At 44.8% G+C, this 16,495-nt stretch overlaps 1 protein-coding gene across 4 annotated transcripts; it reads right to left on the bottom strand.

Moving 5' to 3' along the window:
* Positions 1-1,272: 1,272 nt before the first annotated feature.
* On the bottom strand, positions 1,273-15,778 carry RLIM (ring finger protein, LIM domain interacting). Of its 4 annotated transcripts, XM_068696810.1 has the most exons (5): positions 15,602-15,778; positions 7,880-7,914; positions 6,851-7,039; positions 5,911-5,994; positions 1,273-5,088 (listed from the first exon to the last, which is right to left on the bottom strand). In XM_068696810.1, the coding sequence occupies exons 3-5, from the start codon at positions 7,017-7,019 to the stop codon at positions 3,557-3,559; spliced, it is 1,785 nt and encodes a 594-aa protein (XP_068552911.1). In that variant the 5' UTR covers positions 7,020-7,039; positions 7,880-7,914; positions 15,602-15,778; the 3' UTR covers positions 1,273-3,556. The 4 variants fall into 4 exon arrangements, with proteins under 4 accessions (XP_068552911.1, XP_068552910.1, XP_068552913.1 ...); XM_068696809.1 differs by lacking the exon at positions 7,880-7,914; XM_068696812.1 differs by lacking the exons at positions 7,880-7,914; positions 15,602-15,778 and adding an exon at positions 7,801-7,825.
* Between the last annotated feature and the right edge of the window lie 717 nt (positions 15,779-16,495).

Genomic DNA, 16,495 nt, shown 5'->3' with positions numbered 1-16,495 from the left:
TGCTTTCGCAGCTGTGTATGGGGGTCCTGCTGTCAGAGAGCTGTCCCGTAGGACAGGAATCCAGCTCACCCACCAGATAAGCACTCCCAACAGCAGCTTGGGTGGTTTGGAAAAAACACCACGCTACCGAGGGAGGCAGGCGGTAAGAGGGAATCCCTTTGAAAAACAAAGCACAAGCCTTCTGAGCAAGAAGAAACCAGGCTGCTCCAAGCGACGGGCTGGAGATCTGTGCCGGCTCTGCAAGGGTAAGAGAGGCTCCCACAAGGTGGCACTACGAGCCAGGCAGCTGCCGCAGCAAGGCTGCCTCTGCCTCTGCACTTCTCTTTTCTGTACAAGCAGGCATTTCAAAATGACAAAAATGGCCATTTTAACCTTTCATGTGGCTATAAGCGTGAGTAAAGGTGCTGCATCCCACCTCTAATACCAAGAAAGAGCAACCCAAGGGCAGCGATGTGTACAAAATCTCAACACCATAATGACTTCAAACTGCAAAACCAGCTAACAGTGAGCCTTTAAAATTAATGCATTTCACGTTCTGTTAGCAACCAACGTGGAAACACTGACTTTTCCTAACTGCAACACAACTTTAAAAGGACAGAAATGGAATTACCCCATAAAAATGCAGCAGCAATTGGGAATTCCTCTTGCCAGACCCCAGCCCTACACCCACCCGCAGAAGTGCAGGGTTTGTGGATGCGGTGCGATACAAAGGCACTGGCGGCCACCACCGAGCTCTTGGCTGCAGCTCCCAGCAGCCGGGACACTGCTCTTCCCCAGCACTACTGCAGGGGCCAACAGATGACTCAGCTGCACAAGGAGCTCTTCGTCATGTCAGCAATTTAATTCCTGCTAACCCTTCCAGACCTTGGGCACCTAGCCCCCAGCACCGTCAGCACACTCAGCGTTGGAAAAGGCGTGTAAAACATTGAGAACACTCAAGGGCTTCTCAACTGAGCTTAAAGTACTTGTTCTTGGTACCATTTGGGAAACCTCCAACATTTTATTAGTTGCTATCATTACAGAAAGATAAAATGATAAGGCATGCCACTATTAAGCTATAACAGAACTGTAAAGTTGAGCCTACCGAAGTGTCCAGTTACTGGAAACTCAGAACGTTAAAAAACAAAGCTATGTTGGCTGACACGCATCACAGCCGTGCCTGGCGTTAAGTAGCACTAATGGGCTCCTTTCTTGCTTGTCACCGTGCTTAGTCTTCAGAGAAGTATGTCAGGTTTTCAAAATCTAAAATGGCATTCATGTGGAGAAGGTTAGTTGTTTTTTTTTCCTTCTGATTCTACGCTCCAGTAAGTCAATAGAGCTACTGGAAACTGCAACCGATAGCAGGTATTTGCTATGTGAATGCTGCTGGAAGAAATTCAGAAGTGTTATTTTGTTGAAGAAATTTTGGCATCAAATACGTTACCTACATTCATGAGAGTCCAGCACCTGAAGTTAATAGCTAACCTCCAATTTCAGAGTGATGCGTGTCACAGAGGGAAAAAATTAAAAGCATGAGCTTATTTATCCCTCTTAAAAACAAACAAAATCCCCCCAAAACACTTATTCCTTGTGCCATGACAGTGTGTCCCACCAGGAGGAAAGCAAGCTCGATAGCCAGTCAGGGTTTCCCACTAAAGCAAACAACACAAAATGCACACATATAAAAAAAAATGTGAATTTTGGGAAATGGTGGACTCCTTAACTGATGAGACATTAAAAATGGCTTAGAGCAGAGACTGTATTTTATGCAACCACCACTAGAAAACATCAAAAATGTTTTTTAATTAGCCAAAAAAAAAAAAAAAAATAGGCTAGCTTTGGTTTTATCATCTGAGGAACACGCAACATTTCCCTTACAGCCAGCAAGAGCAGTTCATATCCCATTGCAACTATCACTCTGGAGGTGAAAGAAACACTGCTTTCCCTGTTGCAGACATAAGCTAGGGGAAAAATAAGAACAACACTAGAGAATACAACAAAGACAGCTCATTGAAGTGCAGGGATGCTTTCCCCTGACACTGCTGAGTTAAGGTACAGGATCAGACTGGCTGCAGTTGGCAGGGACCTCTGGGGCCATGTGGTCCAAACCCTGCTCGAGCGGGGCCACCCAAGCAGGTTGCTCAGGACCACATCGAGGCAGCAACACAGCTTCTGGTTCTCCATTTCTGTGTGCCACAAACACACTTCTAAAGGTAATTGTTCAGACCTTCCAATGAGAGCATAAGGAGTCTGTTTTGGAATGCGTAGCCAATCTTAAGAATAACATTACAAACATTCCAGTAATCAATTATAATCTCCAAATTTAACATAGCATTCTCGTAATTAATCTCTCTTCCATTTAACACTTATTTTTCTGCAGCACTCAAACCAACACTGGATAGATCATGTTCACTGAACAGAACTGATATTGCTGAAGCTGATTGGGGGGGTGGGGGTTACTATTTGTCTGCTGAAGAATCATACAGGGTTACCTTTAAAATTTAAAGTAAAAAAATGCGAAAACTGGGCATAAACCTCACGGAATAACCTGGTGCACACCAGTTTATATTATTACATATTAGGAACCGTATAAAGAAAAAAACAGCCATTAGAACAGTTTCTAACTTTTATCATCTTTTTGGGTGACATTACTGAGCCAAAACACTGCAATTATAAACATTTAATTTCCATTTCTTAAATGCAATTAAGATGTCTAATTCAACTGTTTTTATATTACAGTAGCTTTTCACATAAATAGTACAGATATGCACTGCTCTTGACAGGCACACAGTTACAAAAGCAGCTCTCTTGTATTTAGTTTGCTCTCTGTGTGGTGGGTTTTGTATGAAAAGCATTCTCAATTTCTAAGCATGGTACAATTTTAATTCTTAATGCGTTAGTACAACAGTGCATTGGAAAAGTACTGAGCTTCTACAAAAAAGCTTTACAATTTTAAAACAGATTTTTTTTTATTTAAACAAGCATAGGCAATTCTTATATTTCCACAACAAGATAAATATCCCAATTAAGCTAACAGCTCATCCTACAGCGTGCCATAGTGATGGGGAAAGGGCTAACATTAGTGTTATTTACAGACACGTCCAATATTAACCCAGTATGAAAATTTAAAACATGTTCAAGTGTGCAATTAAATTTGTGTTATCTTTTTCAGTCAGTTGGATTTCTTGCAGAAAATCATCTACGGCTCATGTACATTAAGCTGGGATGACTTCTCAGACTCCTTGTAAGCACAATCTTTAGGACAAAATGTTTATTGGGCTGGGGGAAGGAAGTGGCTAGAACTTACTCTTCATAAAGAAAAAAGTATTTTTAAATTGGTAGGCGTCTTTGGACAAGTGAAATTTAATCACACAAACTGGCTAGATGTCGAAACCCCTAATTAAAGGAATTTTAGGATTTTACAAGCTTGAATTCAGAGAAAATGCTCTCATGAGGGAAGATTCACTCCAAGTCAGTATTATACAATGAGGTACCACTCAAAAAGTGGCCATATAGTAAGTGACTTCTTTGCCCATCACTATTACACTAGCTGCTTGGCCATGAATTCAGATCTCATTTAGACAACACTCTCTCTGTTACCAGACGCTAAGACTGCTCTGCGACAAATGGGACAAGTGGAATTTTCTGATAACCAGCGATCGATGCAGTGGACATGATACTCGTGAGAACAAGGCAGTTTCCGAAGCTTGTTGCCTTCGGTGTACTCCGTAATACACACGCTACAGGTTTTCAGAGCATCGCTCTCACCAAAATTCCTCATGGCTAGGTTGTCAATTTGTTCTTTGGTGAGTCCTCTTGGTTGGTCATCATCATCTTCATTTAGTAGGAAAAATTGTGCTAGGCTAAGGAATGGGAGAGAACCACTTTCTTCAAACGTGACCGATCCTCTTGTATTCCGACCTTCCCGTCTGGCACCAGATGTTGAACCACCTTCATTACCACCTTCGTACACCTCCCCTGAGCTAACATCCGTACTTTCATTGCCTGAACTACCACCACCTCCGTTCTGCGGCTCGGAAGCATCCACGTTCTGATTTGGAGCGGGGCCACTAGGATCTGCATCACTATCACTATACATAAAGTAACTCAGCTCTCCAAAGCCTGTCATTATCTGCCTCAGCATAGTCTGAATAGCAACTGATGTAGTCTCGCTCAAGCCTGTGTTTAAGATCCTACGAATAGGAATCCTAATGGTACTGACATAAGTTCTCACTCCAGCCCGTTCTGAACGTGAAAACGTGCGCCTAAACCCTCCCCGTTCGCTCTCGTAAGTGACCGTGTTGTTAGGGGTCTGGGACCGGGACCGAGTTCTGTTGGCTATGCTGTCCCTTTGCCGATACTCCCCGGGACGAACTCTTCTCACCTGAAGATCGAGCACTATGGTAGGAGGCCTCTGCCCAGGAGTTGCAGACTCACTGGCACCATTAGTTTCTGAAGAACCTGCCGCCTGAGGAGCAGGTCTTGTTTCAGGGGCTGAAAACAGAACTGCGTTTTCACTCGGCATCTCAGTCCCCACTGCATGCTGCCTTAACGTCACATGCTGCCTAGTTCTAGAGCTTCCCTCAGCTTCATTCACTGACGAATGGTCAAGCGTTTGAGATGATGTATTGTGATGAGACCTGCGAGGAGCCTCACTCACTGGATTAATAGGTGACCTACTTCTATCAGTCCTAGCCCGTGTCCTCCGCTGTTCTGGGCTCCTACTTCTCGCTCTCCTCTGCCCTCTAGGAGAAGCTTCCTCAGTTGTTAGCTCCTCTGAAGTGCTCCTTTCTGATCCAGGCTGCCTTACAGACGGTGATTCAGACCTTGGAATTTCAGAGTCACTTTGGCTGTTTTCCAAATCCTCCCCACTGGAAGGCTCTACAGATGGCTCATTCTCAGTTTCCGGATTTGTGTTCCCATTATTACGGTTGACATTTATTTCCAAACTGAATCTGAAGTCACCACTATTTGGGTTAGTCCGGCTCACTGCTCTCCAAGATTGGTTTCCTCGTTGCCCACTTCGTGTAGTATTTCCAGTCTGTCGGACTGAATTAAGCCAGTCTATTATAGAATCTCCATTTGAAACATCTTCTGCGGATTCTGCACCTGTGAAAAAGACAGTGAACTACCAAAATTAGAGTACTTAGCTAACATTGGAGTGATCTTTTCCAAAAACATAAGTGCTTAAATTAAAAAAGCGACAGTTTAGAAGCGCTTAATCCCATCAAGAGCAACTGTAGTTTCACATGTAGCATCACAGTTCTTATCTACTAGAGCTCTATTAAGGGAGCAGGAGTGGATTTCTTTTTCCTAATATGCACAGACAGGCTGCAGCCATCACACAGCAAACAAGTCTAAGTAACACATATTATTTACTGTAAATGTAGAGTCTTACTTCATGTGTTAAAACACATCAATATTCTGTGTTTTCCTTTCCAAACAATTAAGGGATCTCACTGAATCGAGACCTATGTTTGTCCTGACCCTTCACTTGGAGATCAGCTGTGCAGCAAACCCATCTTACTGAAGAATGAACCCCAGTGGTAAGCTCCAAGAATCCTCCACCAACCTCTTTAGAGGGGTGATAACAAAACCCATAGAGCACCTTTGGAAGGGAAGAATGGTGAATAAAAACAAAAAGCAGAATTGCCAAAAAGCATCCCCAAAGGGAGCAGACAGGAAAACAATCTTCAAAACAAAGAAAAAGAAACCTAAATGGAACTTTATTCTGATGCAAGTAACAGACACGTTATGGGTGAAATCTGTCCCAAACTGATCTGTGCAGCAGATATCAGACATAACGTTCACTTAGTTTTGAAACAAAGCTCACCTTGCACCTGCCTAGGCTTAACTTGTTCCACTCCTGCACTCAAGTTAAGGTCCGTATGGGGTGCTAAAGTTAAGAGTTTTCACAAATACTGTATATACCTCTATTCTCATCACTGTTTTGCTGTGGCGGACCTTCTTTAACTTGGTGTAGCCTTCTCAGCAACTCTTCTTCAGTAATTTCACCTTAGAAAATAAGCAAAATTTTCCAGAAATATTTCCAAATCATATGTATGGCAAGCATTATCAAAAGCTTCTACAGAAGGTACAAGCCACTGTGTTGTCTTTTTTTTTTTTCCTCTAATTAAATCCTGCCATAATGAGACTGCCAAGCAGGTTGCTAAGGGGCAGTTCAGACACTTCAGCACCACTCTTCCAAATAAGTTTTGCTGAAGGATCCAACAGTTTCAACCTACTCAAAAAAGACAAATGTGCTTTCTGGTTCTGCAACCTCTGCAACTCATCAGCAGTTTTCTTCAGCCTATTCCAATTAAATGGCTGTCCAGAGTGGGAAAAAAAAAATGATAATGTGTTCACAAGCACGAAAAAAAGTTCAAATTAGTTGAAGTCATGTTTTAAATTATAACTAGTTTCAATTAGGCATCATCTTATAAAGAGTCAATTTAAAGTAATAAGTTGATTAAAAATGGACATAAAAACACCCATGCAGAATCTTGCACCAGATTAATTATCCTAGTTACAAACTCTTAATACCAGCATAAAGTTTTCACACATGCTTAAGGGCGATTTCTTTTCTGTCCCAGAAGTCTAAGAGGCCATAACAGGGTCAACTCTGGATGTTCCCATCAAGTGGTATGAACAGCAGACTTTAGTATCTGATGAATCCACATTGTCCCAACCACCTCTCCATGGTGGAGCCCTCAATTTTGAGTATGTACAAGGTAGCAAGAAGCTACTCCTACCACGGAACACAACTGCAGCACATGAACTAAATGGGTGAAAGAGATTGAGGAGAACAGAAAACGACGCAAATCAACTACAGGCAATTCCAGTAAGATGTATATACACAAGCATAACCTACCTGGTGTTCCTAGCAAATTGTTATCTCTCATCAGCCTGTAGTCCTCTTCGCTCAGGTTGTTTACAAACTGATAGAAAGCTTCTTCTCGATCTAACCGATCTAGCTGACTCTGACGTTGTGCTTCGGATTGATCGATATTTCCTTTATCACTAGAATCTGAGCTCTCCATCTTGACAAATGGAAGAGTATCTAAAAAAGAAAAAAAGAAACTCTTCGTTCAACTTAGTGAAACACAGCATGATATTTAGATGTTTAACCTGTAGTATATTCTTCATTAAGTTAAGGAGAAAAAGACTTTGCTAATGGATTTTCAGTTAAGATTGGTTTTGTTGTGATCCATGTCATTTTGCAGCCAATTTCAAAGCACGAGCGACTTCCAGAACTACAAAGTCTAGAGCCACCACTACTTATACTCAAAGCAGCAAGCACAAACACCATGGAATAGTATCAGTTTACTAAGTGTCCACAACAATCTTTTTGACGTAAAATACTCCTAATACTGCAACTGCCTCATGAATCCCAAAGCCATGCCTTACAGTGCCATACAACAGCGTAGCACGAGGCACAAACCATACGTGATTATACTAACTCTGAAAGAGTACTCTAAAAGAGATTAAACATTCATCACTCCTTCTTTCCCTGCACTATGGTAAAGAAAGCAGAAATCAATCTAATTTACTGCCAATTAAGAGAACCACCCTCTTCAACATCCAAGTGAGTTTTAACAGAATGAAGGGATTTAAATAAATGAGTCTGAAGATGCTATAGAACACTATATATGAAAAAAGAAGAGACGGGGCTATTAGTATCCTCCAAAATGAAAAAGCAGTTGTAAAATCAGCTCTGTAGCTGTAAGTCAAGAGACGAATTTGCTTGCAAGTTTCAGTAATTAGTGAATTACTGATGTTGATGACTAATACATTTCCAGGACAAAACTCCACCATGTATACCTGCCAGAACTTCTGCTTCGAAGAACTATTTTCTATAATGTGGTTATATTAAAAAAAAATAAAAAAGTCTTCTCCTCACATTGTTTTTCATTTGGAAGAGATCCTTCACAGCATCTCAAAAAAAAAAAAAAAGAAAATTAAATTAATACAGTGTCTATATTTGGTCAAAATTAAAACAAAAGACATGCAAATGCAGGAGACATACTGGCACTAGTTGTGCCATGCAAATATATCAAATGAAGTTAAAATAACTAGTTTCCTTAATCATCATGCCTCGCTACTCACAACATCAAGAATTTTCCTGTATAACTGGTAGAATCTAGTTACTCAGAGAGGTGATTAGCAAGCTAATCCTCTGCATGCTAAAAAGCTCTGCAATAATATTCCCCATCAAAAAAATGTTCCTTTCATTTAAACCATGTTGCATGTGACATGGAAGAATAAAGCTCTTTGCTTCTTGCTGGAAAGTTTCCAACATTCAGACATCTGTCTAGTGCAAAAAGCATCTTTTTTTGGTTTGTCAGCACAGCTGTCAAGTCAGGACTGCCCACAGTTAACACCAGTGCCGCATGATCTCCGACTGGAGTTTACTTCAGCTGCTATTGTGAACATTAAAGTGCGCTGACAACCTCTGTGTGGCAGTAGGAAATTCCACAGGATAGGACACCCCACTATTGCAGGCTTGCAGATGATAGAAACAGCCACTCCAGCCCTCATTCTGACGCAGTAAAACTTGTTTTAGGTTAGTCATGTTAAAGCACAGATGACCTGTTGGCCCTCCGTGTTACAGGTGTGGAAGGCTACTGGGATTTGTTTCCATGAGAATCAGTAAGCAGCAGCAATCTGCGGGGTTACCACCGTTCCAGACGGAAGGCCAGCAGCTGGCCCTGCATTGCTACATCTCTGGTGCAACCCGAAGACTGCATGGCCAGTCTGAAGACTCGCATGTGACACGCTGTCAAGTAAACCCACTCACAGGGGAAGTTGCACAACGGTTCCAGCAGGTACGTCCCACTCGGACTGGGCTCAGTTATGAAATCCGTGTGCCCTTCAAACCTCAGACACGTACTTCCAACGAGAACAGAGCTTGCTTGAAACCTGACAGCTTTTTACACGCTTTCTGCAACACAGCTATGACCCCAACTAACTTCAAGACATATCAAATCGAAGGAAAATACCAGGAAGACAAAGCTGCTGCTTTTTACAAGAGACACCTGAATAATAAACCACGTAGAACGAGACTTGATTCCAAAATAAAGCCCAGGAAGATGCTTTATCTTTGGAAAATGCTCTAACCAGCATTTTCTTTTTTTTTTTTTCCATGAAACTGACGGCAGTGAAGCAAAGTTGACAGCACAATTAGGAAAATCAGGGAATGCAGTAACGCTAAAGGACAGGGGCAGCATAAAGCTGTTTGTAAAATACTTTCCTCAGAATGGTTGCTACCTTGATTTTTACTGAGCTTAAAACACGTGTTCTTCACAAACTGCAACATTAGCAGATTTGTAGGCACTAGGCTAATTCAACAACAGGTTTTAAAAGAGTGCATTATGTATACAAAGTCTGACATTTGGTTACTGCTTATGCTTTGCAATTTTCCTTTTGACTGCAAACTCCAGTGCTCGCGGGCACCTTGGCTATCTAACACCTACTTGACAGTGAGACTTTTGCCCACTCCATTTCAGAAGGTGTAGAGGACACTGCTTTTGGTCAGGAAGAAAGGCAGAGGCAAAACAAGTGACGTTGAGAAAAATAACCTCTTCTTTACCAACAGACTGATGCACGCTTCAACAGCTGACTCTTTAGGAATGCTGAAACTACAGCAAAGTCAGTCTTCCTTATTTCCAGGCTTGCTCCCCTCTCCTCCTCTTTCAGCTTTCAACTTTAAAGTCAGCTGCTGGTCAAGACTGCAAAGACATCATGGCTAAGAAAAAGCCTCAGATCTGGGATCTCAGCACAAATCCCACTTGCAGGGTTCCCGTGGTGGCAGTGCTGCTCCATTTTTGATGTGGTGGAGGGTCACACAAATAACTTGGGAACCCTTCCCTCATTCGGGGGATTCAGGCTTCTGCTCTCAGCTCACACACTGCAGCAAATTACGACCAGCTTAAGGAAGCTGACTGCAGCAACACAGAGAAACCTGACGAGGGAAAAGCTACAGGTATACTATTAAGTTACAAAAGAATACCCAACATTTGATTATCTAATAAGCAGGTGCGCTTCAACTCTGTTTCTCTTTCTCCTAGTGGTTTCGTTCAACTCAAAGTAAGACTTTGTTCTTACTCATGTGAAAAGATTCAGAATTTCCTTATTTAGTGTTCTTCCCTGTCAGCACTGAGTTGACAAAGGGTGGGGAAGGTCACGTCTGTGAGTAGGAAGTTCAGATCTGTCAACTACTGCCAGCTTCAGCCGGGATATCCAGTAATGAAAATCTTTTTTTTTTTTTTTTTACAGGAAACAGGAAAAAAAAAATCACCTGAAGGCTGCCCAAAAGAAGGTATTGTACTGAATCACAGCTAGAATAAACTACTTTTTCTTAAAAAAATAAATAAATGAAGGGAAATATTCTTCAGCAGCTGAAGATCCAGATATTTTCCTGTGAATACTACAGTGAATTCTTAATTGGTGTTCCCATCCTTTGACGAGTCAGCAAAGGATCTTCCCGCAGTTACGCTCCAACAATCTCAGATCTCAGAGCACAGCTGACTAGCTGCCTCCCCACTGCTGCTACAGACTGCGGCAGCAAGAACAGCAAGCCCCAAGCAGGTACTGATACTTCATTTTATTCAAGAGGATGTAATATGCGCTCGTGCATAGGGATGATTTACCAATCCTAGATGTTCCCTATGGTACACAGTACCAGAAGTCTCTTACCTTTTCCCACATGCCAATTCATGAGTGTGTAAACAGAAGCCAGTCAGGAATTTACAGTCATTAAAAGAAAAGGAGTGGGACAGCAGGCAGGAATAAAACACTCGGGTTGTCCCTTTATCTTTGCCAGTAACACTGGGCGTCTCCGGAGTGCTTAGCACTGACAGACTAGAGAATTCTTCCCCCAAAAGTACTGATGGAACAGAAGTCCCGGTGCTAAATTGCTAGCTCTTTCCCCTTTAAAAATGGTTCCTATTTCCTGACATCAGTTACCTGTATTAACACCAGAACACTACCTTAGCCGGCATTCTTGAAAACACGAAACCTTAACATTATAATCTTCATCAGATTTACGAGGCAAGCCTCAAATTTTAAGAAGAGAAAGGCACTTAGCTGATGTGCAGAAACAAATGAGATGCTTACGAGCCGGCTGCGCAGCCAAGGTCTCTCAAACTCCCCCCATCGAGGCGCTGCTGGCGTCTCAACGTTACGTGCGAAGGCGGAGCGCCCTGAGTGTTCCAACGTTTCCTGAATTACCTCACGGCCCAGCAACATAATTAATACCTTGGTATACACAGAAAGGATGATGGCAATATGAATAAGTGTCTCATAGATGCGCTCAGCAAAAGGCTAATTTCTCATTTATGATTCATAACCTCAGCTTAATTAGGTACTTCAGCCAGCAGAGCACCTTGCCTACTCCTAGGCTGCAGGAATTGTCAAACCCTTTGACTAAAAGCAGCGACTCAGTAGGGGAAGCTGCACCACTTGGTATTTCTGGTTTGGGCTCGTTTCGGGTTAGCTGTTCTCTCCCCTCTTTCACCGAACACACCTCAGAGATGTTTTAGCTGTGTGGCTCTTCTGCAGAGCTGCCTGCTCAGCGCTCTTTCCAGCAGCTCTGACATCCCGCCCCGTTGGGCAGGATGGGCCCCAGGCAGCTCAGTGACTGCGGGCTCTTCAGGCACAAACAGGACCGACCTAACGGGCAGCACCGACTCCCCCAGCCCGCGTTCGATCCGAATACCAGGCTTTCCTAGAAGACTCATGAGTGGAGAAATCGTTTCCACGCCCGTCAGAGCACAACTTCTCAATAACCAAAGGCAGACAGAACAGGAACTACATCTTCATCTTAAATATTTCATCTCTCCAGACTGCAAGCTCAAAAGCAGAAGCACAAAACTGTCAGTGAATCCTATCATTAAGGAAAGGAGATACCGTGAAACAGTGAAATCAAACAGCTATTTGCATTGTACATGGAGCTTCGTTGCATCAATGTTTTTTTTGTCTTTCTGGGTAGCTACACAAGTCTTCCTTGGCAATTAGGCTGAAGGCTATAACAGCGTAGGTGCAGTTCCCTAATCTACATCTCAGAAGTGGTAACAAGGAACTTTTCTACCTTTCAAAACTGCAGCATGAATTTTGGACACACTCCTTTTCCTGCTACTCTTGCTTTCTGATTGTCTGATGAACAACAGCTCTCCACAACTTCAAAATTTCTGATTTAACTTACCACAAATCCTAAACGCACAAGAACTCTGTGTCCTCCTGGCCTCAAAAAACACCATGGAGCATGCCCCACTTGTGGAAAGCAGGAAGAAACTTGTCTTCTGAGAAGTACATCGTGTAAACCGCAATGAAATTCAGTGCTGACTTAATACAGAGAGTTAGACATGGATTCAGCCAATTCACTGCCCCAGAAGGTTTCAATGCAAAGTCCATACAGCCAGACATCACTCTGAACGTACATTTTAAATAACAGAAAGCAAATGAATACTCATTCAGCACAGCTGCAGAAAATTCCACAGAATAAAAAAAAACAACAATGAAAATTTTTCAACAGAACACGCTGATAGGAAGAGGCGAACACTTGCCCATCTTACTGTATTGATTCCCACCTCAGAGAGATCTAGGCACAGAAACAAAACAATTCCTTACAGGTTTCCAGATCACCTTCTGGGTGGAAGGGTGGGACTCAGCAATTCCAGAACACTGAGCATGGGGAATGAAGGCGGAAGTAAGAAGATGGAACACGGCAACAGTCACCAAAATAAGAGCTTCACGTTTCATCCTCTGCACTTATCAGCACAGCATTTTTCACACAGACGTTGAAAACAAAATTCAGACAGCACTTCCTTTGGGCCCAAATTTGGAGGGTACCCCAGAAGAGAAAGTTCAGCGTCCACAAGGTACCACAACTTTCCAGCTCTGGGAGAAGACAGTTGTGAGGCTGGGCTCTTCTCCCCCAGCAGCAGGCTTCCTGCTGGCTCAGCACGCAGAAAGCTCGAAGGAAGCAGCGCTGCTGCACGCCCGTACCCAGCGCTGCCATGGAAAGCCAGCAGCATGAGCAGGGCTGCCAAGTAAGGAAGTTGTGCCCACAAAACCGAAGGCCATCACGCTTTGATTTCTGCGGAAGGAGAACTTCTGGTCAGGGGAAGCACTGAGGCAGTCGCACTGACTTAAAAGCCCAGCTCTACGTTTTTACTCTCACTTTCTGCACAAAGCTGTTGCCGACACAGCTTCTACTAAAAGGCCAAGAAAACACTGCCAGTCACTGCAAATACAACCCCCCCCCGGCGACTCCGATGCGAGGACTTTTTGTTGTTATCGCTGCTGCCTGGTACCCAACAAATATCAAAGTGGAAAATTTCAGCAAAATCTAAGCGAATTTCCATACCTATCCTAAGACTGTAGCTCCATTTCTGATGACAAACTAAGGCAGGCAAGCTCAAGCACTCTAACAAGATTATGTGCACATACATCTTGCATGTTGAAATTAAGGCTGCTCTAAGTGAAATGCTTTTAAGTTACTAAATTAGGAGCAAGTGAGCGCGCCCTGACTTCTCCGACATATTCAATTATCCTGAGATGATTTTATGAGGCTGCACAACTCCGCAGACCTCCTTCAGTAAAAAGCTGGGCTCCAGCACTGCAGAGCAGCAGCAAGACACTAACAAGGCCCTCGTTAATGACAACGCGAGGGAGGTGCAGCCTTGTGTGGTTCTTATGACCTGATCTGCAACCAGGAATTTGCAGAAAAGCAGAACTGAGGCTGCGTGTCACTTCTGGCCGCCCCTACCCACCACACAACGACCCTGCCTCTAAGTTTTTATGCCACTGCTCTGTTCAGAGGCGTTGGTTTTGAGATGCACAAGACCATCATAAAAATATCCTGAGTTTTGCTTTATCCCTTGAAGACCAAGTTTCTCAAGCTAAAGAGCTGATAAGCTCTCCTCAAGACTAAGATTATGGCTCAAGAACTTGGATAAATACCCAATAATCTTGCTTGGATTCAGAGATGTTTTAGTACACGGAAATGGAAAGCTCTATAAAAAAAATAAAATAGAAAAGCCTAGTAACCTGTTAAGCTGGACTCAAACGGAACCTTTAGGCTCATGTAAATTAAGTCAAAACATTGAGCTACAGCAGTAAAAAAAGAAATTACAACACCTCCGCTGCAATTAGAGGCATTCTACCAAGATCAAGGAACTTATTTTGATACATTTCCATAGGGATGGGGAACGAAGTGATGAACTAGCCAGGTACATTAACACGCGGGTGTTTAAGGAAATATTTCCATCGCGGGATCACATTACTCATTCCCCTAAAAATACTGAAACAGAAAAAAAGGCACGTAATAGAGACCAGACACTTGTAGCACTGTTTCCAGCACACCTTGGTATGTCCATGTATTCAGGGAGATGGGAAATAAATACGATACAGATGTCAGCCACTACGTGCTCAACGAAGGCCGGTGCGCTTGTTCAGTCACAAACGTTTCTGTAGCACGAACTGTCATGTTTTAGTTGTGCAACATAACAAAAACCCCTGAATTTTATAATCTGTGGAATGCTTTCCACTTGTTAGCAGGAGGGGAGACAAAATCCCAAACCGTAATTTGTTTAATACCAAAACGGTCACTCTGTAGAGGAAATCCACTCATTTTAAGCGCTAGTTGACCACCACAACAAAACTAAGCATCAAACTCTTAATTAAGATAATTAACCGCCTAAGAAGCAGTCAGCTATTCTTTATAAAAAACATAGTCAAGTCACTGCAGTTAGCATTCAGGGACAAGTAGGTATCGGGACTGCTTTAGCATCTTGATGACAACTTCCAGTCTGAAACCAGGCACCGCTGCCAGCCTGGGCAGGGAAATACCTCAGCCGTGTGACTGGGCACGGCGCAGTCTGAGTTCCTGTTTACAAGCTCCTCCTGATTATTGTTGTGACAAATTGAGAAACAAACAAAAATATATAAAAAACAACGGTATTTTTGCTGTGAAAGCTTTTGTTGAGCTCCTTCCCCCACATGCTAGAATCAGAACAAATAATGAACATTAAAAATCTACACGTTACACCCGCTTGACATTGCTCCTCCATTACAGCAGGCCACCGAGGATGAAGAAACACACAACTGCACTTGCCAATAGTTTTGAGGCGTGGTAAACAGAAACCCTGAACGTCAACGAACAGCGTTAAAAAAAATAAATAAATAAATAAAAAGGAAGGAAGAATCTGCTCAGAAAACCAAGGTAACAGAGCAAAGGTAAGGCAGCTAACGTGCCAACAGGGCCGGCACCGCCAACACCACAGACCCCAGCAGGTCCCAAACCGATGGGGACCCCTCACGAGGGACACGAGGAGCGCCCTGCCCCGTCCCCCTCCTCCCCTCAGCCCCAGGCCCAGCCCCAGCCCCAGGCCCCGCTGCTGCCGGGCTGGGGCTGCCCAGCGAGGCCCCGAGCAGCGCCCGCAGCCGCCCCCCCCCCCCAGCCAGGGGCCGCCCTTCCCTCCCCCTCCCCTCCCCTCCCCTGCGCGATTTTGGCCGTTAAAGGCCTGGAGGTGGAGGGGGGGGGGGGGGGCCTGAGGGGCTCCTGAGGCGCTCCCCGCCGCGGGCCATTTTGGGCGGCCGCCCGCCGGCCTCCGGCACTCACCGCTCGCCCGAGCTCTCGCTGCGCTGCTCTCCCCGGGCTCTCCCCTCCCCACCGCCGCGGGCTCGGTCGCGGCTCAGCCCCGTCGCCGAGCTCCGTGTGCCCGCCGCCCGCCGCTCCCCTCAGGCGGCCATTTTGTGCTCCATTGTTACCAAGGAACGGGGGGACCGGAAGCGGCCGCCCAACGGCGGAAGTGAAGGAGCGCGCTCCCCCCGCCCCTCCCGCCCCGCGCATGCGCACACTGCGCCTCCCGAGCCGGGGCAAAGGGGGGCGCTCACCAACGAGACGAGCCGGGAGGACCGCCCGGGAGGGTAGAGCGGCCCCGTGCTGAGGGGGGGCGCCGCCATTTTGAAGAGGGGCAAAGGCTGAGGGGGGGGGCGGTGAGGCGATGGCCGCCCCCTGCCCGCCGCCCCCTGCCCCCTGCCCGCCGCCCCCCGGCTCGGTGCAGCTCCAGGTGGAGCCGTTCACGTTGGTGGCGGCATTTTTAGTGTCCCCACAGCAGCCTGGTGGCACGGGGGCCATTTCACGCCCCCTCACAGCTTGAGGGCAGAGGTGCCAGCCCTTGAGGCGGGCAGTGCCCCGCGTTCCCAAGCGGCTTCTTGCTTTATGAGGAAAAAAAATGAGCAGCAGGGCTGTGAAAGGCCGTCGTCACGCTGTAGGTGTAGCAGGGTTTCCCCTCACCTCACTCAGGCTACGCTACACGAAGCAAAGGCTGGGCTGGTGTCACGCGTTAAAGTCACTCCTGATGCCACAGAAAGGCTAAATGTGAACATAATTAATCAATAATTAATCGAACACCGCGTTCCCGTGGTCCGTAAGCCTGCTAGGTTAAATAGCTTCGGAGTTGCACTCGCTGAAGCTGGATTCCTCCAGGATCAGTGCGTATCCCTTGTGAGA

Source organism: Anas acuta, chromosome 13, assembly GCF_963932015.1.
Source record: "Anas acuta chromosome 13, bAnaAcu1.1, whole genome shotgun sequence".
Lineage (NCBI taxonomy): Eukaryota > Metazoa > Chordata > Aves > Anseriformes > Anatidae > Anas > Anas acuta.
Note: the sequence above shows the minus strand (reverse complement) of the source record. Positions and strands in the feature narration are given on the sequence as shown.